This window comes from Tachyglossus aculeatus, chromosome 2 (assembly GCF_015852505.1).
Source record: "Tachyglossus aculeatus isolate mTacAcu1 chromosome 2, mTacAcu1.pri, whole genome shotgun sequence".
Classification (NCBI taxonomy): Eukaryota; Metazoa; Chordata; class Mammalia; order Monotremata; family Tachyglossidae; genus Tachyglossus; species Tachyglossus aculeatus.
The window spans coordinates 164,167,631-164,193,193 of NC_052067.1; the positions used below are offsets into that span (position 1 = coordinate 164,167,631).

Consider the following 25,563-nt stretch of genomic DNA (forward strand, 5'->3'; position numbering starts at 1 on the left):
AATGCTGGGGTAGATACAAGGTAAAGAAGCAGTGAAGCAGCATGGCTCAATGGAAAGAGCTCGGGCTTTGGAGTCAGAGGTCGTGGGTTCAAATCCCGGCTCCGCCACTTGTCAGCTGTGTGACTTTGGGCAAGTCATTTAACGTCTCTGGGCCTCAGTTACCTCATCTGTAAAATGGGGATTAAGACTGTGAGCCCCCTTGGGACAATCTGATCATCTTGTAACCACCCCAGTGCTTAGAACAGTGCTTTGCACACAGTAAGTGCTTAATAAATGCCATTATTAATTACGCAGTGTGGCTCAGTGGAACCAGCCCGGGCTTTGGAGTCAGAGGTCATGGGTTCAAATCCCGGCTCCGCCAACTGTCAGCTGGGTGACTTTGGGCAAGTCAATTCTCTGGGCCTCAGTTCCCTCATCTGTAAAATGGGGATGAAGACTATGAGCCCCCCGTGGGACAACCTGATCACCATGTAGCCTTCCCAGCGCTTAGAACAGTGCTTTACACATAGTAAGCGCTTAACAAATGCCATTATTATTATTATTATTATTATTAAGTTGGACCCAGTCCCTTTCCCACATGGGGCTCACAGTCATACTGTGTGCATAGCACTCTACTAAGCGCTCGGGAGAGTACCACACACAGTAGAGTTGTAGACCCCTGGATGACACCCAAATCTCCATCTCCACCCCGATCTCTCTCCCTCTCCGCGGTCTTACCTTTCCTCCTGCCTTCAAGACATCTCTACTTGGGTGTCCTCCTGTCCCCTCCAACTTAGTACGTCCAAGACGGAGCTCCTTATTTTCCCACCCAAACCCCGCCCTTTCCCTGACTTTCCCATCACCGCAGACGGCCCCACCATCCGTCCTGTCTCACAAGCCCGTAACTCTGGTGTTATCCTTGCCTCCTCTCTCGGTCCACCCACATATCCATCCCATCCCTAAATCCCGTCAGTTCCACCTTTGCAACATTGCTAAAAGCCACCCTTTCCTCTCCACCCAGACTGCCACCACATCAGTCCAAGCACTTCTCCTGATCTCCCATCCTCGTGTCTCTCTCCACTTCAATCCATACTTCACGCTGCTGCCCGGATTATCTTTGTCCAGAAACGCTCTGGGCATATCACTCCCCTCCTCAAAAATCTCCAGTGGCTACCAGTCAATCTGCGCATCAGGCAGAAACTCCTCACCCTCGGCTTCGAGGCTGTCCATCCCCTCGCCCCCTCCTACCTCCCCTCCCTTCTCTCCTTCTCCAGCCCAGCCCGCAACCTCCGCTCCTCTGCTGCTAATCTCCTCACCGTATACCTCGTTCTCGCCTGTCCCGCCATCGACCCCCGGCCCACGTCCTCCCCCTGGCCCGGAATGCCCCCAATCCCTCTGCCCCTCCGCCAAGCTAGCTCTCTTCCTCCCTTCAAGGCCCTGCTGAGAGCTCACCTCCTCCAGGAGGCCTTCCCAGACTGAGCCCCTTCCTTCCTCTCCCCCTCTCCATCCCCCCATCTTACCTCCTTCCCTTCCCCACAGCACCTGTATATATGTTTGTACATATTTTTTACTCTATTTATTTATTTATTTATTTTATTTGTACATATCTATTCTATTTATTTTATTTTGTTAGTATGTTTGGTTTTGTTCTCTGTCTCCCCCTTTTAGACTGTGAGCCCACTGTTGGGTAGGGACTGTCTCTATATGTTGCCAATTTGTACTTCCCAAGCGCTTAGTACAGTGCTCTGCACATAGTAAGCGCTCAATAAATACGATTGATTGATTCTCCTATCCCTCCTTGATTACTGTATCAGTCTCTCCTTGCTGACCTCCCTGCCTCCCGTCTCTCCGCACTCCAGTCCGCACTTCCCTCTGCTGCCCAGATCATTTTTCTACCAAAACGCTCAGTCCGTGTCTCCCCACTCCTCGTGAACCTCCGGTGGTTGCCCCATCCATCTCCACGTCAACCAGAAACTCCTCACCGCCGGCTTTAAAGTATTCCACCGCCTTGCCCCCTCATACCTCACCTCATCACTCTCCTACTACAGCCAAGCCCAAATGCATCGCTCCCCTAAAGCCAACCTTCTCACTATCAATCAATCGTATTTATTGAGCACTTACTTTGTGCACAGCACTGTACTAAGCGCTTGGGAAGTACAAGTTGGCAACATATACAGACAGTCCCTACCCAAAAGTCGGCTCACGATCTGCCCCTTCCTTCCTCTCCCCCTCGACCCCCTCTCCATCCCCCCCCGCTTTACCTCCTTCCCTTCCCCACAGTACCTGTATATATGTATATATGTTTGTACATATTTATTCCTCTATTTATTTATTTTACTTGTACCTATCTATTCTATTTATTTTATTTTATTAGTATGTTTGGTTTTGTTCTCTGTCTTCCCCTTCTAGACTGTGAGCCCACTGTTGGGTAGGGACTGTCGCTATATGTTGCCAGCTTGTACATCCCAAGCGCTTAGTACAGTGCTCTGCACACAGTAAGCACTCAATAAATACGATTGATTGATTACCGCCGACCCCTGGCCCACGTCGTGCCTCTGGCCTGGAACGCCCCCCCCTTCTCAAATCAATCAATCAATCATATTTATTGAGTGCTTACTGTGTGCAGAGCACCATACTAAGCGCTTGGGAAGTACAAGTTGGCAGCATATAAGTACAAGCTGGCAGCATATAAGTACAAGTTGGCAGCATATAGTGCAAGTTGGCAGCAATACTAATAATAATGATGGCATTTGTTAAGCGCTTACTATGTGCCAAGCACTGTTCCAAGTGCTGGAGTTAATACAAGGCAATCAGGTTGTCCCCCATGGGGCTCACAGTCTTCATCCCCATCTTACAGATGAGGGAACTGAGGCCCAGAGAAGTCGAGTGACTTGCCCAAAGTCAAAGAGCTGATCAGTGGCGATACCTAATCAGAGATCTATCTATATTCGTTCATTCATTCACTCAATTGTATTTACTGAGCGCTTACTGTGTGCAGAGCATTGGACTAAGCGCTTGGGAAGTACAAGTCGGCAACATATAGAGACAGTCCCTACCCAACAATGGGCTCACAGTCTAGAAGATCGATCGCCCGTCTTCATCACGTATGCCCTGAGATCTGCAACCTTTAAGCACTTAATAATAATAATAATAATGACGGCATTTATTAAGCACTTACTATGTGCAAAGCACTGTTCTAAGCGCTGGGGAGGCTACAAGATGATCAGGTCGTCCCACGGGGGGCTCACAGTCTTCATCCCCATTTTACAGATGAGGTAACTGAGGCCCAGAGAAGTGAAGTGACTTGCCCAAAGTCATTCATTCATTAATTCAATCACATTTACTGAGCGCTTACTTTGTGCAGAGCACTGTACTAAGCGCTTGGGAAGTCCAAGTTGGCAACATATAGAGACGGTCCCTACCCAACAGTGGGCTCACAGTCTAGAAGGGGGAGACAGAGAACAAACCATATTAACAAAATAAAACAAATAGAATAAATATGTACAAATAAAATAAATAAATAAATATATTTTTATAATAAATAAATAATAATAATAAATAATAAATAAAGTCACACAGCTGACAATTGGCGGAGCCGGAATTTGAACCCGTGACCTCTGACTCCAAAGCCCGGGCTCTTTCCACTGAGCCACGCTGCTTCTCAGCCCATCCTCAGCCCCACAGCACTGCTGTAGTTTGGAAGCAGCATGGTGTCGTGGCTAGAGCCCGGGCCTGGGACTGCGGAGGTCACGGGTTCTAATTCCGCCGCCGCCATTTGTCTTCTGTGTGACCTTGAGCAAGTCACTTCACTTCTCTGGGCCTCAGTTCCCTCATCACCAAAATGGGGACCGAGACGGTGAGCCCCACGTGAGCCAGGGACTGTGTCCAACCCGACTGGCTTGTATCCGCCCCGACGCTTAGTACAGTGGCCGGCACAGAGCCCACAGACAATGACTCTCGCGCCTTTCAAAGCCTTACTGAAGGCCCATCTCCTCCAAGAGGCCTTCCCTGACTAAGCCCTCCTTCTCCCGCCCCCTTCTGCGTCCCCGACTTGCTCCCTTTCTTCATCCCCCCACCCCAACCCTACAGTACCAATCTCCATATCTGTCATTTCATTTATTTATATTCACGTCTCTCTCCCCTTCTAGACTGCAAGCTCTTTGTGGGCAGGGAATGTGTGTGTCATATCGCTACATTGTACTCTCCCAATTGCTCAGTACAGTGTGTATATTTGCACATATTTATTACTCTTTTCATTTTATTAATGATGTGTATACAGCTGTAATTCTATTTATTCTGACGGCATTGACACCTGTCTACATGTTTTGTTTTGTTGTCTTTTTGTTGTCCCCTTTCTAGACTGTGAGCGCGTTGTTGGGTAGGAACCGTCTCTAGACGTTGCCGACTTGTACTTCCCAAGCGCTTAGTGCAGTGCTCTGCACACAGTAAAGGCTCAATAAATACGACAATGAATGAATGAATGAAATTAGACAAAAAGGGGATATAAGAAATGTTGGCATCTATTAAAATGGGGATTAAGACTGTGAATCCCAGTCTCAGCACATCACACCCCACCTTGCCTCCCTTTCCTCTCTACCCAGTCTTGATGACCAGATTACTGCTCTCAACTCTACCCTTTCTACTCAGCTCAACTCACTCGCTCCCCTTTCCCTTCACCGCTCTCGCACCACTAACCCCCAGCCCTGGATCACTGCCACTGTTCGCCTCCTTCGCTCTTATGCTCGAGCTGCTGAACGCTGCTGGCGAAAGTCTAAACACCATGCCAACCTCGTTCACTTCAAGTTTATCCTTTCTTGCCTTAACTCTGCCCTCTCCTCTGCCAGGCAAAACTGTTTCTCCTACCTCATTGATACCCACGCCCATCATCCCCGTCAGCTCTTCCGTACATTTAACTCCCTTCTCAGGCTCCCCGTTCCTCCCCCTCCTCCATCTCTCACCCCCAATGATCTGGCCTCCTACTTCATTAGTAAAATTAACTCCATCAGGTCTGAGCTCCCCACCCCCTTCTCCAACACCCCCGCTCTCAACCCTCTCCACTACTCTCCCATCCTTCCCAGCAATACCTTCAGATGAAATCTCCTCCCTCAAGTGCTACTCCATTCACCTGTGTTTCTGACCCCATTCCCTCTCATCTTATGAAATCTCTCACCCCGTCCCTCCTCCCCTCCTTAACTTCCATCTTCAACCACTCACTCTCCACTGGTTCCTTCCCCGCTGCCTTCAAACATGCCCACGTCTCCCCCATCCTAAAAAAAACCCTCTCGTGACCCCACCTCCCCTTCTAGTTATCGCCCTATCTCCCTCCTACCATTTCTTTGCAAACTCCTAGAACGAGTCCTCTACACCCGCTGCCTCGAATTCCTCAATGCCAACTCTCTCCTCGACCCCCTCCAATCTGGCTTCCGTCCCCTACACTCCAACGAAACTGCCCTCTCAAAGGTCACTGATGACCATCTTCTTGCCAAATCCAACGGCTCCTACTCTATCCTAATCCTCCTCGACCTCTCAGCTGCCTTCGACACTGTGGACCACCCCCTTCTCCTCAACACGCAATCCAACTTTGGCTTCACTGACTCTGTCCTCTCCTGGTTCTCCTCGTAACTCTCCAGCCGTTTATTTTCAGTCTCCCTTGCGGGCTCCTCCTCCCCCTCCCACCCCTTACTGTAGGGCTTCCTCAAGGGTCAGTTCTTGGTCCCCTTCTGTTCTCTATCTACACTCACTCCCTCGGTGAACTCATTCGCTCCCACGGCTTCAACTATCATCTCCACACTGATGACACCCAAATCTACATCTCTGCCCCTGCTCACTCTCCCTCCCTTCAGGCTCGGGTCTCCTCCTGCCTTTGGGACATCTCCATCTGGATGTCTGTCCACCACCTAAAACTCAATATGTCCAAGACTGAACTCATCTTCCCTCCCAAACCCTGCCCTCTCCCTGACTTTCCCATCACTGTTGATGGCACTACCATCCTTCCCGTCTCACGAGCCCGCAACCTTGGTGTCATCCTCGACTCCGCTCTCTCGTTCACCCCTCACATCCAAGCCGTCATCAAAACCTGCCGGTCTCACCGCCGCAACATCGCCAAGATCCGCCCTTTCCTCTCCATCCAAACCGCTACCTTGCTGGTTCAACCTCTCATCCTATCCCATCTGGATTACTGCATCGGCCTCCTCTCTGATAACCCATCCTCCTGTCTCTCCCCACTTCAGTCTATACTTCACGCCGCTGCCCGGATCATCTTTGTACAGAAATGCTCTGGGCGTGTCACTCCCCTCCTCAAAAATCTCCAGTGGCTGCCTGTCAACCTTCGAATCAAGCAAAAACTGCTCACCCTGGGCTTCCAGGCTGTCCATCCATCCCCTCGCCCCCTCCTACCTCACCTCCCTTCTCTCCTTCTCCAGCTCAGCCCGCACCCTCCGCTCCTCTACCACCGCTCACCTCCTCACTGGGCCTCGTTCTCGCCCGTCCCGCTGTCGACTCCCGGCCCACGTCCTTCCCTTGGCCCGGAACGCCCTCCCTCCACACATCCGCCAATCTAGCTCTCTTCCTCCCTTCAAAGCCCTACTGAGAGCTCACCTCCTCCAAGAGGCCTTCCCAGACTGAGCCCCCTTTTTCCTCTCCCCCTCCCCATCCCCCAAGCCCTACCTCCTTCCCCTCCCCACAGCACCTGTATATATGTTTGTACAGATTTATCACTCTATTTTACTTGTACATATTTACTATACTATTTATTTTGTTAATGATGTGCATTTAGCTTTAATTTTATTTGTTCTGATGACTTGACACCTGTCCACATGTTTTGTTTCGTTGTCTGTCTCCCCCTTCTAGACTGTGAGCCTATTGTTGGGTAGGGACTGTCTCTATATGTTGCCAACCTGTACTTCCCAAGCGCTTAGTACAGTGCTCGGCACACAGTAAGCGCTCAATAAATACGACTGAATGAATGAACCCCACGTGGGACAACCCAATTACCTTGCATCTCCCCTAGTGCTTAGAAAAGTGCTTAACAAATGCTATTATTATTATTATTATTATTATTATTATTATTATTATTATTATTATTATTATTAAAGGACCTGGAAAGTTGAGGAGGGTTGCCACCGCAAAGGGTGGATTGATTTCCAATCAACCCATCAGTCGATGGTATTTACTGAACGCTTGCTATGTGCTGAGCACTGTACTAATTCGACAGAATTAACAGACACGTTCCTTGCCTGAATTTTTTTTCTTTAAGGTAGGGAGAGTGGGAACAACAGGAAGGAGTAAGGGAAGACTTCATTTCACATGGATCCAGCGCCTAGAACAGTGTTTGGCACATAGTAATCGTTTAATAAATACCATAATAATAATAATAATGATGATAATTTCAACTTTCAAATGTTTCAAGTCTGCAAGTCCTGATGACTGCAAGCTCCTTGTGGGCAGGGAATGTGTCCATTTATTGTTCTGTTGTCCTCTCCCACGCGCTTAGAACAGTGCTCTGCACATAGAAGCGCTCGGTAAATACGAATGAATGAAGGAATGACTTGCACGGGATCAGTGAACTTGAAAGGACAAGGCAAAGATCACTGCAGGCCGACGATCTGACCCTTCTGAGAGCCCAAGGACTAGGGAAGAGAAGCAGCATGGCTGAATGGAAAGAGCCCGGGCTTTGGAGTCAGGGGTCATGGGTTCGAATCCCGGCTCCACCAACTGTCAGCTGTGTGACCTTGGGCAAGTTCTCTGTGTCTCAGTTCCCTCATCTGTAAAATGGGGATTAAGACTGAGAGCCCCCCGTGGGACAACCTGATCACCCTGTAACCTCCCCAGCACTTAGAATGGTGCTTTGCACATAGGAAGCGCTTAATAAATGCCATTATTATTATTATTAGGGAGATGTATTTGCCAACCTTGTTCTTTATACTCTCCCAGGCACTTAGCACAGTGCTCTGCACAGAAAAGGCACTCAATAAATACCACTGATTGACTGCATTGTACTCTCCCAAGCACTTAGTACAGTGCTCTGTACATTGCGAGCGCTTGATAAATACCGTTGATGATTGCCACCTTCTAGTCTAAAATTTGGAAAGGCCCAGAGGATGACCTAGAAGCTAGAGTCCTGTCAGCTCCACAAACCAATCTGTGAATACCCGCTGAATTGCTGAACAGTTCTTTCCAAGTGTTTAGTACAGTGCTCTGCACACAGTAAGCGCTCAATAAATACGACAATGAATGAATGCCTAGATAGAGGACTGGGTTTTGCCAAACGAAGTGACTGGCTTTGCAACGGACGTAACCACCTGTTCATTTAGAGAACAGGAGTGGCCTTGGGCCAAAGCAGTAATAATGGTATTTGCTGAGCACCTCTTGAATGCAATGCACTTTAAAAAATAGCTTTTGTTAAGCACTTAATAATGATAACAATAATTCTGGTATTTGTTAAGCACTTACTATGTGCCAGGCACTGTACTAAGCACGGGGGGTGGATACAAGCAAATCGGGTTGGACACAGTCCCTGTCCCATGTGGGGCTCACGGTCTCAATCCCCATTTTACAGATGAGGGAACTGGGGCACAGAGAAGTAAAGTGATTTGCCCCAGGTCACACAGCAGACAAGCGGCGTAGCTGGCACTTACTATGTGCCAGGTACTGTACTAAGCGCTGGAGTAGATACAAGCTATTCAGGTTGGACACAGTCCATGTCCCACATAGGGCTTGCAGTCTTAATCCCCATTTTACGGATGAGGGAACTGAGGCACAGAGAAGTGAAGTGACTTGCCCTAGACCCTACAGCAGACAAGTATGCCCTCCCTCTGCACATCCGCCAAGCTAGCTCTCTTCCTCCCTTCAAGGCCCTACTGAGAGCTCACCTCCTCCAGGAGGCCTTCCCACACTGAGCCCCCTCCTTCCTCTTCCCCTCGTCCCCCTCTCCATACCGCCTGCCTTACCTCCTTCCCCGCCCCACAGCACCTGTATAGATGTATATATGTTTGTACGGATTTATTACTCCATTTATTTATTTTATTTGTACATATTTATTCTATTTATTTTATTTTGTTAATATGGTTTTGTTCTCTGTCTCCCCCTTCTAGACTGTGAGCCCACTTTTGGGTAGGGACCATCTCTAGCTGTTGCCAACTTGGACTTCCCAAACGCTTAGTACAGTGCTCTGCACACGGTAAGCGCTCAATAAATACGACTGAATGAAATGAATGAAAGTAGGATCTCAACGTGTCCAAGACTGAGCTCCTTATCTTCCCTCCCAAACCCTGGCCTCTCCCTGACTTTCCCATCACTGTAGATGGCACTACTATCCTTCCCATCTCACAAGCCTGCAAGCTTGGTGTCATCCCTGACTCCGCTCTCTCATTCACTCCACACAACCAATCCGTCACCAAAACCTGCCGGTCTCACCTCCGCAACATCGCCAAGATCCACCCTTTCCTCTCCATCCGAACCACTACCTTGCTGGTTCAACCTCTCATCCTACCCCGACTGGATTACTGCACCGGCCTCCTCTCTGATGTCCCATCCTCCTGTCTCTCCCCACTTCTGTCTATACTTCACGCTGCTGCCCGGATCATCTTTGTGCAGAAAAGCTCTGGGCATGTCACTCCCCTCCTCAAAAATCTCCAGTGGCTGCCTGTCAACCTTCGCCTGAAGCAAAAACCCCTCACTCTCGGCTTCGAGGCTGTCCATCCCCTCGCCCCCTCCTACCTCCCCTCCCTTCTGTCCTTCTCCAGCCCAGCCCGCACCCTCCGCTCCTCTGCCACCGCTCACCTCCTCACCGGGCCTCGTTCTCGCCCGTCCCGCCGTCGACTCCCGGCCCACATCCTTCCCTTGGCCTGGAATTCCCTCCCTCCGCCCATCCACCAAACTAGCTCTCTTCCTCCCTTCAAAGCCCTACTGAGAGCTCACCTCCTCCAGGAGGCCTTCCCACACTGAGCCTCCTTTTTCCTCTCCTCCTCCCCATCCCCCCCGCCCTACCTCCTTCCCCTCCCCGCAGCACTTGTATATATATTTGTACCGATTTATTACCTTATTTATTTTACTTGTACATATTTACTACTCTATTTTGTTAATGATGTGCATCTAGCTTTAATTCTATTTGTTCTGATGACTTTGACACCTGTCCACGTTTTGCTTTGTTGTCCGTCTTCCCCTTCTAGACTGTGAGCCCGCTGTTGGGTAGGGACCGTCTTTGGACGTTGCCGACTTGGACTTCCCAAGCGCTTAGTCCAGTGCTCTGCACACAGTAAGCGCTCAATAAATACGACTGAATGAACGAATGAACTCAGGGCCTCTGACTCCCGGCCTGGGCTTTTTCCACTAGGTTACGGTGAAAAAAGAACAGGCTCTGAGTGGGTGAGACATGCTAGTTTATTAGATTCTTGTTCAAATTTATCATTTTTGCCACGGTGAGAATCTACTGCAAATAAATACCAAGTCTACTTTTTCATGTAGATGAGTAGAAATTTGACAAATGATTGAGCAAACTCATGAAACCGGATTCTCACTTCGGACCTTATCATGTGATGCGCCTGAATGTTTCTTGACATTTCTAGACTGTGAGCCCACTGTTGGGTAGGGACCGTCTCTATAGGTTGCCAAGTTGGACTTCCCAAGCGCTTAGTACAGTGCTCTGCACACAGTAAGCGCTCAATAAATACGATTGACTGATTGATTGATTGATTGATGACGCTGCTTCTCACTCTGGAGTTCACTCCAGTGGGCAGGGTGGCCATTCACTTCACACGCCGTCCCTTCTGCCAGACTGCAAACTCTCTGCGGACAGGGATCTCGTCTGCTGACCCTACTGTGCTCTCCCAAGCTGTTAGTACATCATCATCATCATCAATCGTATTTATTGAGCGCTTACTGTGTGCAGAGCACTGTACTAAGCGCTTGGGAAGTACAAGTTGGCAACAAGTTGGCTCCGCACCCAGCAGGGAAGCAGCGGGGCCTATTGGAAAGAGCCCGAGGCCCGGCAGTCAAAGGACATGGGTTCTAATTCCGACTCCGCCACTGACGTGTCGCCTCGGACAAGTCATTTCACTTCTCTGGGCCTCTGTCTCCTCGCCCGTAAAACGGGGATTAATTCCTCTTCCCAGCTAAAACCCATGATAGACAGGCACTGTGTCCAGCCTGCCCATCCGGTATCTACCCCAGCGCTTAGTAATAATAATAATGGCATTTATTAAGCGCTTACTATGTGCAAAGCACTGTTCTAAGCACTGGGCACTGTTCTAAGCGCTGAGCACTGTTCTAAGTGCTGTAGTACAGTGCCTGCCCCTGAATAAGCGCTTAACAAGTACCATAATGAGAAAACGTCCTAACGTACCACCTCCCTCTGGTTAGTCGATAATAATAATAATAATAATGATGATGGCATTTATTAAGCGCTTACTATGTGCCAAGCACTGTTCTAAGCGCAGGGGAGATTACAAGGAGGTCAGGTTGTCCCTCGGGGGGCTCACAGTCTTAATCCCCATTTTCCAGATGAGGTCACTGAGGCCCAGAGAAGTTAAGTGGCAGAGCCAGGATTTGAACCCATGACCTCTGACTCCAAAGCCCAGGCCTGAGTAAGCGCTTAACAAGTACCATAATGAAAAAAGCAAAATTAAAGCGAAAACAAACATTAAACGCCCCCGCCCCCCCACCAAAAGACAGTAAGCGCTCAATAGATACCACCGACTGATCGAGAAGCAGTGTGGTTCAGTGGAAAGAGCCCAGGCTTGGGAGTCAGAGGTCATGGGTTCAAACCCTGGCTCCGCCAATTGTCAGCTGTGTGACTTTGGGCAAGTCACTTCACTTCTCTGGACCTCGGTTACCTCATCTGTAAAACGGGGATTAAGACTGTGGGCCCCCCGAGGGACAACCTGATCACCTTGTAACCTCCCCCTGCGCTTAGAACAGTGCTTTGCACATAGTAAGCGCTTAATAAATGCCATCATCATTATTATTGTTATCGACTGACCAGAGGGAGGTGGTATGTTAGGAACTTGGAAGGCTCGTTCTAGTTCTAAGATTCAATCCCTTTAAACTGCAAAAAAAGGATGGTCAAAACACTCCTCGCCACTAGCCCTCAGTGGAGATGCAAATTCTCTGTATTTTCTCGCGCGCCTAAGAACAAAGCCAAACCAGTTCGGGATTTCGTTTCAAGTCTGTCAATCAAATCTGGCTCATTTCCCTTTGGGTCGCTCATGCAGTACAGTGCTCTGCACATAGTAAGCGCTCAATAAATACGATTGATGATGATGCAGGGCCACAGACGTTCGTATCGCATGCCATCCACTCCAATCCACCCTACCCTCTGCCGTCCAGATCGTTTTTCGACAACAACGTTCGGGACGTGTCACCATTCTCCCTAAAAAAGGCCAGTGGCTGCCCATCCACCTGCGTATCGGACAGAAACGCTTCACCTGTGGCTTTAAAGCTGTCCATCACCTCGCCCCCTCCTACCTCACCTCGTTTCTCTCCTCCGAGCTTCGCTCCTCTGCTGTTAACCTTCTCACCGGGCCTCCATCTCGCCTGGCTCGCCGCCGACCCCAACAAACAATTATTCTCCCCACCTTCAAAGCTTTATCGAAGGCCCACCTCCTCCAAGAGGCCTTCCCAGACTAGGCCCCGCTTTTCCTTATCTCCCACTCCCTTCTCTCTTCCCTTCTTCCAGCCCCACACCACTTACATACATCTCTGCCCATCCGCCAAGCTAGCTCTCTTCCTCCCTTCAAGGCCCTACTGAGCCTTCCCAGACTGAGCCCCTTCCTTCCTCTCCCCCTCGTCCCCCTCTCCATCCCCCCCATCTTACCTCCTTCCCTTACCCACAGCACCTGTTTATATGTATATATGTTTGTACATATTTATTACTCTATTTATTTATTTATTTTACTTGTACCTATCTATTCTATTTATTTTATTTTGTTAGTATGTTTGGTTTTGTTCTCTGTCTCCTCCTTCTAGACTGTGAGCCCAATGTTGGGTAGGGACCATCTCTATAGGTTGCCAACTTGTACTTTCCAAGCACTTAGTACAGTGCTCTGCACACAGAAAGCGCTCAATAAATACGATTGATTGATTGATCTGTCGTTTTATTTATTTCTATTGATGTCTAGACTGTAAGCTCACTGTGGCGGGGAATGTCACTGTTTATTGTTCTAATGGACTCTCCCAAGCGATTGTATATATGTATATATGTTTGTACATATTTATTACTCTATTTATTTATTTTACTTGTACATATCTATTCTATTTATTTTATTTTGTTAGTATGTTTGGTTTCGTTCTCTGTCTCCCCCTTTTAGACTGTTGGGTATCTCCCCTTTTAGAGCCCACTGTTGGGTAGGGACTGTCTCTATATGTTGCCAACTTGGACTTCCCGAGCGCTTAGTACAGTGCTCTGCACACAGTAAGCGCTCAATAAATACGATTGATTGATTGATTGCTCTATTCTATTTATTTTATTTTGTTAGTATGTTTGGTGTTGTTCTCTGTCTCCCCCTTTTAGACTGTGAGCCCACTGCTGGGTAGGGACTGTCTCTAGATGTTGCCAACTTGTACTTCCCAAGCGCTTAGTACAGTGCTCTGCACACAGTAAGCGCTCAATGAATACAATTGATTGATTGATTGATTGATTAGTACAGTGCTCTGCCCACGGTAAGTGTTCAATAAATACGACAATGAATGAATCCTTTACACAAATGTTTGGAAATGAATAATAATGGTGGCATTTGTTAAGCGCTTCCTATGTGCAAATCAATCAATCGTATTTATTGAGCGCTTACTGTGTGCAGAGCACTGTACTAAGCGCTTGGGAAGTATAAGTTGGCAGCATATAGAGACGGTCACTACCCAACAGTGGGCTCAAAGTCTAGCGCACTGGGGAGGATACAAGGTGATCAGCTCGTCCCATGGGGGTCACAGTCTTCATCCCCATTTTACAGATGAGGTAACTGAGCCACAGAGAAGTTAGGTGACTTGCCCAAGGTCACACAGCTGACAAGTGGTGGAACCGGGATTTGAACCCATGACCTCCGACTCCAAAGCCCATGCTCTTTCCATTGAGCCACGCTGCTTCTCAAGGAAGACAACACAAGACAGACACTCAAATTCATTCATTCATTCAATATTTATTGAGCGCTTACTGTGTGCAGAGCACTGTACTAAGTGCTTGGAAGTCGGCAACCTATAAAGACGGTCCCTACCCAACAACGGGCTCACAGTCTAGAAGGGGGAGACAGACAACAAAACATGTGGACAGGTGACAAGTCGTCAGAACAGACAGAATTAAAGCTAAATGCACATCATTAACAAAATGAATAGAATAGTAAATATGGACAAACGTTATCTACTTTGGGCAAGTCACTTCACTTCTCTGGGCCTCAGTTCCCTCATCTGTAAAATGGGGATGAAGACTGTGATCCCCACGTGGGACAACCTGATCACCTTGTATTCCCCCAAGCTTAGAACAGCGCTTTGTACATAGTTAGCGCTTAACAAATACCATCATTATTACTAGTAGTAGTATCTGCAGGGGGACGGCAATGAGCCACTTTAATCTTCCAAACCCTCTCAAACCGAGAAGACGACGTGATTGTCAGTAACACCTTGTCCGGGAGGCTCAGTGGAAAGAGCCCAGGCTTTGGAGTCAGAGGTCATGGGTTCAAATCCCGGCTCCGCCACTTGTCAGCTGGGTGACTTTGGGCAAGTCACTTCACTTCTCTGGGCCTCAGTTCCCTCATCTGTAAAATGGGGATGAAGACTGTGAGCCCCCCGTGGGACAACCTGATCACCTTGTAGCCTCCCCAGCGCTTAGAACAGCGCTTTGCACACGGTAAGCACTTAAAAAATGCCATTATTATTATTGTTCAAAGATTCTTTCATTTAAAAGCTGCTGGTACGTAGGAATCTCAGAAGAGTTCCAAAAAAACCCCAACCAACCAAATAAAAAAACACTCACAAAAAAGGATAGCTGACGTGACTTACTTTACTGTCCTCTAGACTGTACGCTTGTCATGGGCAGGGAACATGTCTACCAACTCTATTATACTGTACTCTGTATACTGCAACTATATGTTGCCGACTTGTACTTCCCAAGCGCTTAGTACAGTGCTCTGCACACAGTAAGTGCTCAATAAATACGATTAAATGAATGCTCTCAAAAGCACTTAAGTTCAGTGCTCTGCACACAGTAAGTGCTCAATAAATACGATTAAATGAATGAGTACTCTCAAAAGCACTTAAGTTCAGTGCTCTGCACACAGTAAGCGCTCAATAAATACGATTAAATAAATGAATACTCTCTCTCCCCCTCGTCCCCCTCTCCATCCCCCCCATCTTACCTCCTTCCCTTCCCCACAGCACCTGTATATATGGATATATGTTTGTACAGATTTATTACTCTATTTATTTATTCATTTAATTGTACATATCTATTCTATTTATTTTATTTTGTTAGTATGTTTGGTTTTGTTCTCTGTCTCCCCCTTTTAGACTGTGAGCCCGCTGCTGGGTCGGGACCGTCTCTATATGTTGCCAACTTGGACTTCCCAAGCGCTTAGTACAGTGCTCTGCACACAGTAAGCGCTCAATAAATATGATTGATTGAAAAGCGCTTAAGTTCAGTGCTCTGCACACAGTAAGCGCTCAATAAATACGATTGATTGATTGAAAAGCGCTTAAGCTCAGTGCTCTGCACACAGTAAGCGCTCAATAAATATGATTGATTGATTGATTGAAAAGTGCTTAAGTTCAGTGCTCTGCACACAGTAAGCGCTCAGTAAATACCATTCACTCATTCATTCATTCCTCTTACTGTGTGCAGAGCACTGTACTAAGCGCTTGGAAAGCACAATTCGGCAACAAATAAGAGACAATTGCTACCCAACAACGGGCTCATAGTCTAGAGTTAATACTATTAATAATAATTGTTATCATTATTAAGCTCGTTGTGGGCAGGGAATGTGTGTGCTTATTGTTGTATGGTAATAATGATAATGATGGCATTTATTAAGCGCTTATTATGTGCAAAGCGCTGTTCTAAGCGCTGGGGAGGTTACAAGGTGATCAGGTTGTCCCACGGGGGGCTCGCGGTCTTAATCCCCATTTTCCAGATGAGGTCACTGAGGCCCAGAGAAGTGAAGTGGCAGAGCCGGGATTTGAACCCATGACCTCTGACTCCAAAGCCCGGGCTCTTTTCCACTGAGCCACGCCCTTTTCTACAGTGCTCTGTCCACGATAAGGGCTCAATAAATACGACCGAAACAATGAATTCAAGGTTTAACGTAACTGAGCCCACCGCTGCCGTCTCTATATGTTGCCAACTTGGACTTCCCAAGCGCTTAGCACAGTGCTCTGCACACAGTAGGCGCTCAATAAATACGACTGCATGAATGAAGGAAAGGGGGAGACAGACAATAAAACAAAACTAGTAGAAAGGCATCAATAGCATCGATTCCCCTGATTGACTGGGTGGAAAAATCCAAAGTCTGAGAATGAGTGCGGGGGAAAGGAACTTGGCGGGAAGTAGTGATGTCTAGTGGGCAAGCCACTTTTCTCCTCTCCGGGCCTCAGTTCCCTCATCTGTAAGCGGAGGCAGCTTGGCTCAATGGAAAGAGCCCGGGCTTTGGAGTCAGAGGTCATGGGTTCGAATCCCGGCTCCGCCAACTGTCGGCTGTGTGACTTCCCTTCTCTGGGCCTCAGTTCCCTCATCTGGAAAATGGGGATGAAGACTGTGAGCCCCCCGTGGGACAACCTGATCACCTTGGAACCTCCCCAGTGCCCAGAACAGTGCTTTGCGCATAGTAAGCGCTTAATAAATGCCATCATTATTATTCTTCTCTGTGCCTCAGTTACCTCATCTGTAAGGGGAGGCAGCTTGGCTCAATGGAAAGAGCCCGGGCTTTGGAGTCAGAGGTCATGGGTTCGAATCCCGGCTCCGCCAACTGTCGGCTGTGTGACTTTGGGCAGGTCCCTTCACTTCTCTGGGCCTCAGTTCCCTCATCTGGAAAATAGGGATTAAGACTGTGAGCCCCCCGTGGGACAACCTGATCACCTTGTAACCTCCCCAGTGCCCAGAACAGTGCTTTGCGCATAGTAAGCGCTTAATAAATGCCATCATTATTATTCTTCTCTGTGCCTCAGTTACCTCATCTGTAAGGGGAGGCAGCTTGGCTCAATGGAAAGAGCCCGGGCTTTGGAGTCAGAGGTCATGGGTTCGAATCCCGGCTCCGCCAACTGTCGGCTGTGTGACTTTGGGCAAGTCCCTTCACTTCTCTGGGCCTCAGTTCCCTCATCTGGAAAATGGGGATGAAGACTGTGAGCCCCACTGTGGGACAATGTGATCACCTTGTAACCTCCCCAGTGCTTAGAACAGTGCTTTGAGCATAGTAAGCGCTTAATAAAGGCCATCATTATTATTATTCTCTGGGCCTCAGTTCCGTCATCTTTAAAATGGGGATGAAGACTGTGAGCCCCCCGTGGGACAATCTGATCACTTTGCAACCTTCCCAGTGCTTAGAACAGTGCTTTGCGCGTAGTAAGCGCTTAATAAATGCCATCATCATTATTATTATTATTCTCTGTGCCTCAGTTACCTCATCTGGAAAATAGGGAGTATGACTGTGAGCCCCTCGTGGAACAACCTGATCACCTCGTAACCTCCCCAGTGCTTAGAACAGTGTTTTGCACATGGTAAGCACTTAATACATGCCATCATCATTATTATTATTATTATTATTCTCTGGGCCTCAGTTAGCTCATCTATAAAATGGGGATAAAGACTGTGAGCCCCCCGTGGGACAACCTGATCACTCTGTAACCTCCCCAGAGCTTAGAACAGTGCTTTGCACATAGTAAGCGCTTAATAAATGCCAACATCATCGTTATTATTATTATTCTCTGTGCCTCAGTTACCTCATCTGTAAAATGGGGATAAAGACTGTGAGCCCCCTGTGGGACAACCTGATCACTATGTAACCTCCCCAGCGCTTAGAACAGTGTAAGCACACAGTAAGCGCTTAATAAATGCCATCATCATTATTATTGTTATTATTCTCTGGGCCTCAGTTACCTCATCTGTAAAATGGGGATAAAGACTGTGTGCCCCCCGTGGGACAACCTGATCACCTTGTCTCCTCCCCAGAGCTTAGAACAGTGCTTTGTGCATAGTAAGTGCTTAATAAATGTCATCATCATTATTATTATTATTATTATTATTCTCTGGGCCTCAGTTCCCTCATCCGTAAAATGGGGATAAAGACTGTGAGCCCCCCGTGGGACAACCTGATCACTTCGTAACCTCCCCAGTGCTTAGAACAGTGCTTTGCACATAGTAAGCGCTTAATAAATGCCATCATTATCTGTAAAATGGGGACTGAGACTCTGAGCCCCAGGTGGGACGGGGACCGTGTCCAAATCGATTTGCTCGTATCCACCCCAGCGGCTAGCACACAGTAAGTGTTTACCAAATACCATCGTCTAGACTGTGAGCCCACTGTTGGGTAGGGACCGTCTCTATATGTTGCCAACTTGGACTTCCCAAGTGCTTAGTACAGTGCTCTGCACACAGTGAGCGCTCAATAAATACGATTGATTGATTACCTGTATATATATGTTTGTACATATTTATTACTCTATTTATTTTCCTTGTACATATCTATTCTATTTATTTTATTTTGTTAATCCGTTTGGTTTTGTTCTCTGTCTCCCCCTTCTAGACTGTGAGCCCACTGTTGGGTAGGGACCGTCTCTATATGTTGCCAACTTGGACTTCCCAAGCGCTTAGTACGGTACTCTGCACACAGTAAGCGCTCAATAAATATGATAGACTGATTGATTACCTGCATATATGTATATATGTTTGTACATATTTATTACTCTATTTATTTTACTTGTATATAATCTATTTTATTTTGTTAATATGTTTTGTTTTGTTGTCCATCTCCCCCTTCTAGGCTGTGAGCCCGCTGTTGGCTAAGGACCGTCTCTCTATGTTGCCGACTTGTACTTCCAAAGCGTTTAGTACAGTGCTCTGCACACAGTAAGCGCTCAATAAATACGATTGAATGAATGAATTTATTTATTTTACTTGTACATATCTATTCTATTAATTTTATTTTGTTACTATGTTTGGTGGTGTTCTCTGTCTCCCCCTTCTAGACTGTGAGCCCACTGTTGGGTAAGGACCGTCTCTCTATGCTGCCGACTTGTACTTACAAAGCGTTTAGTACAGTGCTCTGCACACAGTAAGCGCTCAATAAATACGACTGAATGAATGAATTTATTTATTTTACTTGTACATATCTATTCTATTTATTTTATTTTGTTAATCTGTTTGGTGGTGTTCTCTGTCTCCCCCTTCTAGACTGTGAGCCTACTGTTGGGTAGGGACCGTCTCTATTTGTTGCCAACTTGTACTTCCCAAGCACTTAGTACAGTGCTCTGCACACAGTAAGCGCTCAATCAATATGAATGATTGATTGATTACCTGTATATAGTATACATGTTTGTACATATTTATTACTCTATTTTACTTGTACATATCTATTCTATTTTATTTTGTTAATATGTTTGGTGTTGTTCTCTGTCTCCCCCTTCTAGACCGTGAGCCCGCTGTTGAGTAGGGACCGTCTCTAGATGTTGCCAACTTGGACTTCCCAAGCGCTTAGTCCAGTGCTCTGCACACAGTAAGCGCTCAATAAATACGATTGATTGATTGATTATTAGTAGCAGCAGCTCTCCGGGGAGGCTGACGACAAGGCAGACGGACGGAGAGAGGGGGCTTACCCGGCTTGCTGCTCCCCTGCTTCCTGATTTCGGGTCTGGATCCACGGGGGATTGCGGTCGTCTTTTGCGGCCAGATCCATGACTCAATCCCACATTCCCTGGTACGATCCCATTGATGAATCCGGCGTCAACACCGAGACCAGCTCATTCTCTTCTCCGTGGAAGCCAGGAAGCTGGGCAGGGCAACAGATACCAATAATTGAGTGATTGATCGGTTGATCCCTCCGGCAACCAGCGTTTCCTGCCATCGGGGAGCTTACCGTCCGATAAACCACTGACAAACCAAGGCTGAACACTAAACTAAGTTCACACCCTTCTCTGGGGAGGCCGGGGGGACTAGGCAAGTCACTGGACTTCTCTGGGCCTCAGTTGGCCCATCTGTAAAATGGAGATTACGAGCGTGAGCCCCACGTGGGACCCGGACAGGGACTAGAGAAGCAAGTCACTGGACTTCTCGGGTCCTCAGTTAGCCCATCTGTAAAATGGAGATTACTAGCGTGAGCCCCACATGGGACCCGGAAAGGGACTAGAGAAGCAAGTCACTGGACTTCTCTGGGCTTCAGTTGGCCCATCTGTAAAATGGAGCCTACGAGTGTGAGCCCCATGTGGGACACGGACAAGGACTAGAGAAGCAAGTCAATGGCCTTCTTTGGGCCTCAGTTGGCCCATCTGTAAAATGGAGACTACGAGCGTGAGCCCCACGTTGGACCCGGACAGGGACTAGAGAAGCAAGTCACTGGACTTCTCTGGGCCTCAGTTGGCCCATCTGTAAAATGGAGATTACGAGTGTGAGCCCCACGTGGGACCCGGACAGGGACTAGAGAAACAAGTCACAGACTTCTCTGGGCCTCAGTTAGCCCATATGTAAAATAATAATAATGATGTCATTTGTTAAGCGCTTACTATGTGCAGAGCACTGTTCTAAGTGCTGGGGGGGGATACAAGGTGATCAAGTTGTCCCACGTGGGGCTCACAGTCTTAATCCCCATTTTACAGATGAGGGAACTGAGGCTCAGAGAAGTTAAGTGACTTGCCCAAGGTCACACAGCGGACATGTGGCAGAGTCGGGATTTGAACCCATGACTTCTGACTCCAGAGCCCGGGCTCTTTCCAGTGAGCCACGCTGGTCGTATGTGAGCCCCATGTGGGACCCGGACAGAGACTAGAGAAGCAAGTCACTGGACTTCTCTGGGCCTCAGTTGGCCCATCTGTAAAATGGAGACTACGAGTGTGAGCCCCACGTGGGACAGGGACAGGGACTAGAGAAGCAAGTCACTGGACTTCTCTGGGCCTCAGTTGGCCCATCTGTAAAATGGAGACTACGAGTGTGAGCCCCACGTGGGACAGGGACAGGGACTAGAGAAGCAAGTCACTGGACTTCTCTGGGCCTCAGTTAGCCCATCTGTAAAATAAGAATAATAATAATAATGGCATTTGTTAAGCACTTACTATGTGCAGAGCACTGCACTAAGTGCTGGGGGGGGGGGATACAAGGTGATCAAGTTGTCCCACGTGGGGTTCCCAGTCTTAATCCCCATTTTACAGATGAGGTAACCGAGGCTCAGAGAAGTTAAGTGACTTGCCCAAGGTCACACAGCAGACATGTGGCGGAGTCGGGATTCGAACCCATGACCTCTGACTCCAAAGCCCGGGCTCTTTCCAGTGAGCCATGCTGGTCGTATGTGAGCCCCACGTGGGACCCGGACAGGGACTAGAGAAGCAAGTCACTGGACTTCTCTGGGCCTCAGTTGGCCCATCTGTAAAATGGAGACTACGAGCGTGAGCCCCACGTGGGACACGGACAGGGACTAGAGAAGCAAGTCACTGGACTTCTCGGGGCCTCAGTTGGCCCATCTGTAAAATGGAGACTACGAGTGTGAGCCCCACGTGGGACAGGGACAGGGACTAGAGAAGCAAGTCACTGGACTTCTCTGGGCCTCAGTTAGCCCATCTGTAAAATGGAGACTACGAGTGTGAGCCCCACGTGGGACCCGGACAGGGACTAGAGGAGCAAGTCACTGGACTTCTCGGGGCCTCAGTTAGCCCATCTGTAAAATGGAGACAACGAGCGAGAGCCCCACATGGGACCCGGACAGGAACTAAAGAAGCAGCGTGGCTCAGTGGAAAGAGCACGGGCTGTTGTCTGTCTCCCCCTTCTAGACTGTGAGCTCGCTGTTGGGTAGGGACCGTCTTTAGATGTTGCCAACTTGGACTTCCCAAGCGCTTAGTACAGTGCTCTGCACACAGTAAGCGCTCAATAAATACAATTGAGTGAATGAATGAATAAAATGGGGATTAAGACTGTGAGCCCCACGTGGGACAACCTGACTACCTTGTATCTACCCCAGCGCTTAGAACAGGGCTTGGTACATAATAATACTACTACTACTAATAATAATAACAATGGTATTTGTTAAGCATTACTATGTGCAAAGCACTGCTCTAAGCACTGAGGGGATACAAGGTGATCAGGTTGTCCCACGTGGGGCTCACAGTCTTCATCCCCATTTTACAGATGAGGTAACTGAGGCACAGAGAAGTTAAGTGGCTTGCCCAAGGTCACACAGCTGACAAGTGGTGGAGTCAGGATTCATTCATTCATGCATTCAATCGCATTTATTGAGCGCTTATTGTGTGCTGAGCACTGTACTAAGCGCCTGGGAAGTACAAGTTGGCAACATATAAAGACGGTCCCTACCCCACAACGGGCTCACAGTCTAGAAACAGCGTGGCTCAGTGGAAAGAGCCGAGCTTTGGAGTCAGAGGTCATGGGTTCAAATCCCGGCTCCGCCACTTGTGACTTTGGGCAAGTCACTTCACTTCTCTGGGCCTCAGTGACCTCATCTGTAAAATGGGGATTAAGACTGTGAGCCCCCCCGTGGGACAACCTGATCACCTTGTAACCTCCCCAGCGCTTAGAACAGTGCTTTGCACATAGTAAGCGCTTAACAAATACCATCATCATCATCAATTCATCATCATCATCATCAATCGTATTTATTGAGCGCTTACTGTGTGCAGAGCACTGTACTAAGCGCTTGGGAAGTACAAGTCGGCAACATATAGAGACAGTCCCTACCCAACAGTGGGCTCACAGTCCAGAAGGTGGGCTCACAGTCTAGAAGACTGCCATTATTATTATTATTAGCCCGCTGTTGGGTAGGGGTTGTCTCTATACGTTGCCAACTTGGACTTCCAAAGCGCTTAGTACAGTGCTCCGCACACAGTAAGCGCTCAATAAATACGAATGACTGATTGATTGACTGTCTCTATATGTTGCCAACTCGTACTTCCCAAGCCCTTAGTCCAGTGCTCTGCACACAGTAAGCGCTCAGTAAATACGATGGATTGATTGATTATTATTAGAAGGGGGAGATTCGAACCCATGACCCCTGCCTCCCAAGCCCAGGCTCTTTCCACTGAGCCACACTGCTTCTCCTTGACTCCTCGCTCTCATTCCACCCAAATATTCAAGCCGTCGCTCAATCCCGTCAGTTCCACCATCACGACACGGCCCAAAATCCACCCCTTCCCCTCCGTCCAAACCACCACCACATTAATGCAAGCCCTTCTCCTATCTCATAATAATAATAATAATAATAATAATAATGGCATTTATTAAGCGCTTACTACGTGCAAAGCACTGTTCTAAGCGCTGGGGAGGTTACAAGGTGATCAGGTTGTCCCACGTGGGGCTCCCAGTCTTCATCCCCATTTTCCAGATGAGGTCACTGAGGCCCAGAGAAGAGAAGCGACTTGCCCAAAGTCACCCACCTGACAAGTGGTGGAGCCAGGATTTGAACCCATGACCTCTGACTCCAAAGCCTGGGCTCTTTCCACTGAGCCACGCAACGCTTAATGAATACCGGTCCAATTATTATTATTACCGTCTAGAGAGGGTCTAAAAACATAAAGATCCTTCCACCCCCTCCCCCAATTCCCCATACGGGTGTTCTTGAAAATAACAAAATTCAGAATTCTTTCCACATTCCAGTCTCCTCCTCCTTTGCTTCCCCTCTGTCCAAACCAATATTCAATCAATCAATCAATCGTATTTATTGAGCGCTTACTGTGTGCAGAGCACTGTACTAAGCGCTTGGGAAGTGCAAGTTGGCAACACATATTTGCCCTCCAATTTGGAACTGGAAGCCCGAGACTCCGAGGGCAAACGGTATTTAGAACTGTCTAAATCAAGCAACATTTTGGTTTTTATGGCAAAAACCTTTCAGCCTTCTTTATGAACTCGGGCCCGTGGGCTGACCGAAGGAAGACAGGAGAGGAGGAGGAAGAGGTGAACGGAATAATAATAATAATAATAATAATAATGGCATTTATTAAGCGCTTACTATGTGCAAGGCACTGCTCTATATTCTATTATTATATAATAATAATAATAATGACGGCATTCATTCATTCTTTCAGTCGTATTTATGGAGCGCTTACTGTGTGCGGAGCACTGTACTAAGCGCTTGGGAAGTCCAAGTTGGCAACATATAGAGACGGTCCCTACCCAACAGTGGGCTCACAGTCTAGAAGGGGGAGACAGACAACAAAACGTATTAACATAATAAAATAAATAGAATAGATATTTATTGAGCGCTTAATAATAATAATGATGGTGTTTGTTAAGCGCTTACTATGTGCCAAGCACTGTTCTAAGCACTGGGGGGATGCAAGGCGATCAGGTTGTCCCACGTGGGACTCACAATCTTAATCCCCCTTTTCCAGATGAGCTAACTGAGGCACAGAGAAGTTAAGTGATTTGCCCCACGTCACCCAGCTGACAAGTGGCGGAGCCGGGATTTGAACCCATGACCTCTGACTCCAAAGCCCGCGCTCTTTCCACTGAGCCACGGAAGTCGCTTAACTTCTCTGTGCCTCAGTTACCTCCTCTGTAAAATGGGGATTAAGACTGTGAGCCCCACGTGGGACAACCTCATCACCTTGTATCTACCTCGGTGCTTAGAAGAGCGCTTGGCACATAGTAAGCGCTTAACAAATACCATCAGTATTATTATTTTATTATTAGTCACTTCTCAAGGCCTCAGTTCCTGCATCTGGAAAATGAGGATTCAATGCCTGGTCTCTCTCCCTGCTTAGATGGTGAGCCCCAAGTCGGACAGGGGCAGTGTCCAACCGGATTATCAATCAATCAATCGTATTTATTGAGCGCTTACTGTGTGCAGGGCACTGTACTAAGCGCTTGGGAAGAACAAGTTAAGTGCTTACTATGTGCAGAGCGCTGTACTAAGCGCTTGGGAATAATAATAATAATAATAATAATAATGGCATTTATTAAGCGCTTACTATGTGCAAAGCACTGTTCTAAGCGCTGGGAGAAGTACAAGGTAAGTGCTTACTATGTGCAGAGCGCTGTACTAAGCGCTTGGGAATAATAATAATAATAATGATGGCATTTATTAAGTGCTTACTATGTGCAAAGCACTGTTCTAAGCGCTGGGAAGTACAAGTTAAGTGCTTACTATGTGCAAAGCACTGTTCTAAGCGCTGGGGAGGTTACAGGGTCATCAGGTTGTCCCACGGGGGGCTCACAGTCTTCATCCCCATTTTACAGACGAGGGAACTGAAGATCAGAGAAATGAAGTGACTTGCCCAAGGTCACACAGCAGACAGGTGGTGGAGCCAGAATTCGAACCCATGACTTCTGACTCTTCTAGACTGTGAGCCCACCTTCTAGACTGTGAGCCCACTGTTGGGAAGGGACCGTCTCTATATGTTGCCAACTTGGACTTCCCAAGCGCTTAGTACAGTGCTCTGCCCACAGGAAGCGCTCAATAC

General features: G+C 47.8%; 1 protein-coding gene across 4 annotated transcripts in view; it reads right to left on the reverse strand.

The window, feature by feature from the left end:
- The window catches only part of STK38L (serine/threonine kinase 38 like), a 177,764-nt gene that overhangs the window by 111,632 nt on the left and 40,569 nt on the right, over positions 1-25,563 (reverse strand). For 3 of the 4 annotated variants that reach the window (XM_038772818.1, XM_038772826.1, XM_038772834.1), the window contains exon 2: positions 19,765-19,937. In XM_038772818.1, the coding sequence (XP_038628746.1) occupies positions 19,765-19,844 (80 nt within the window). In that variant the 5' untranslated portion in view covers positions 19,845-19,937. Of the gene's footprint in view, positions 1-19,764; positions 19,938-25,563 lie in introns of those variants that run through there. The other variant, XM_038772844.1, reaches the window with a different exon arrangement.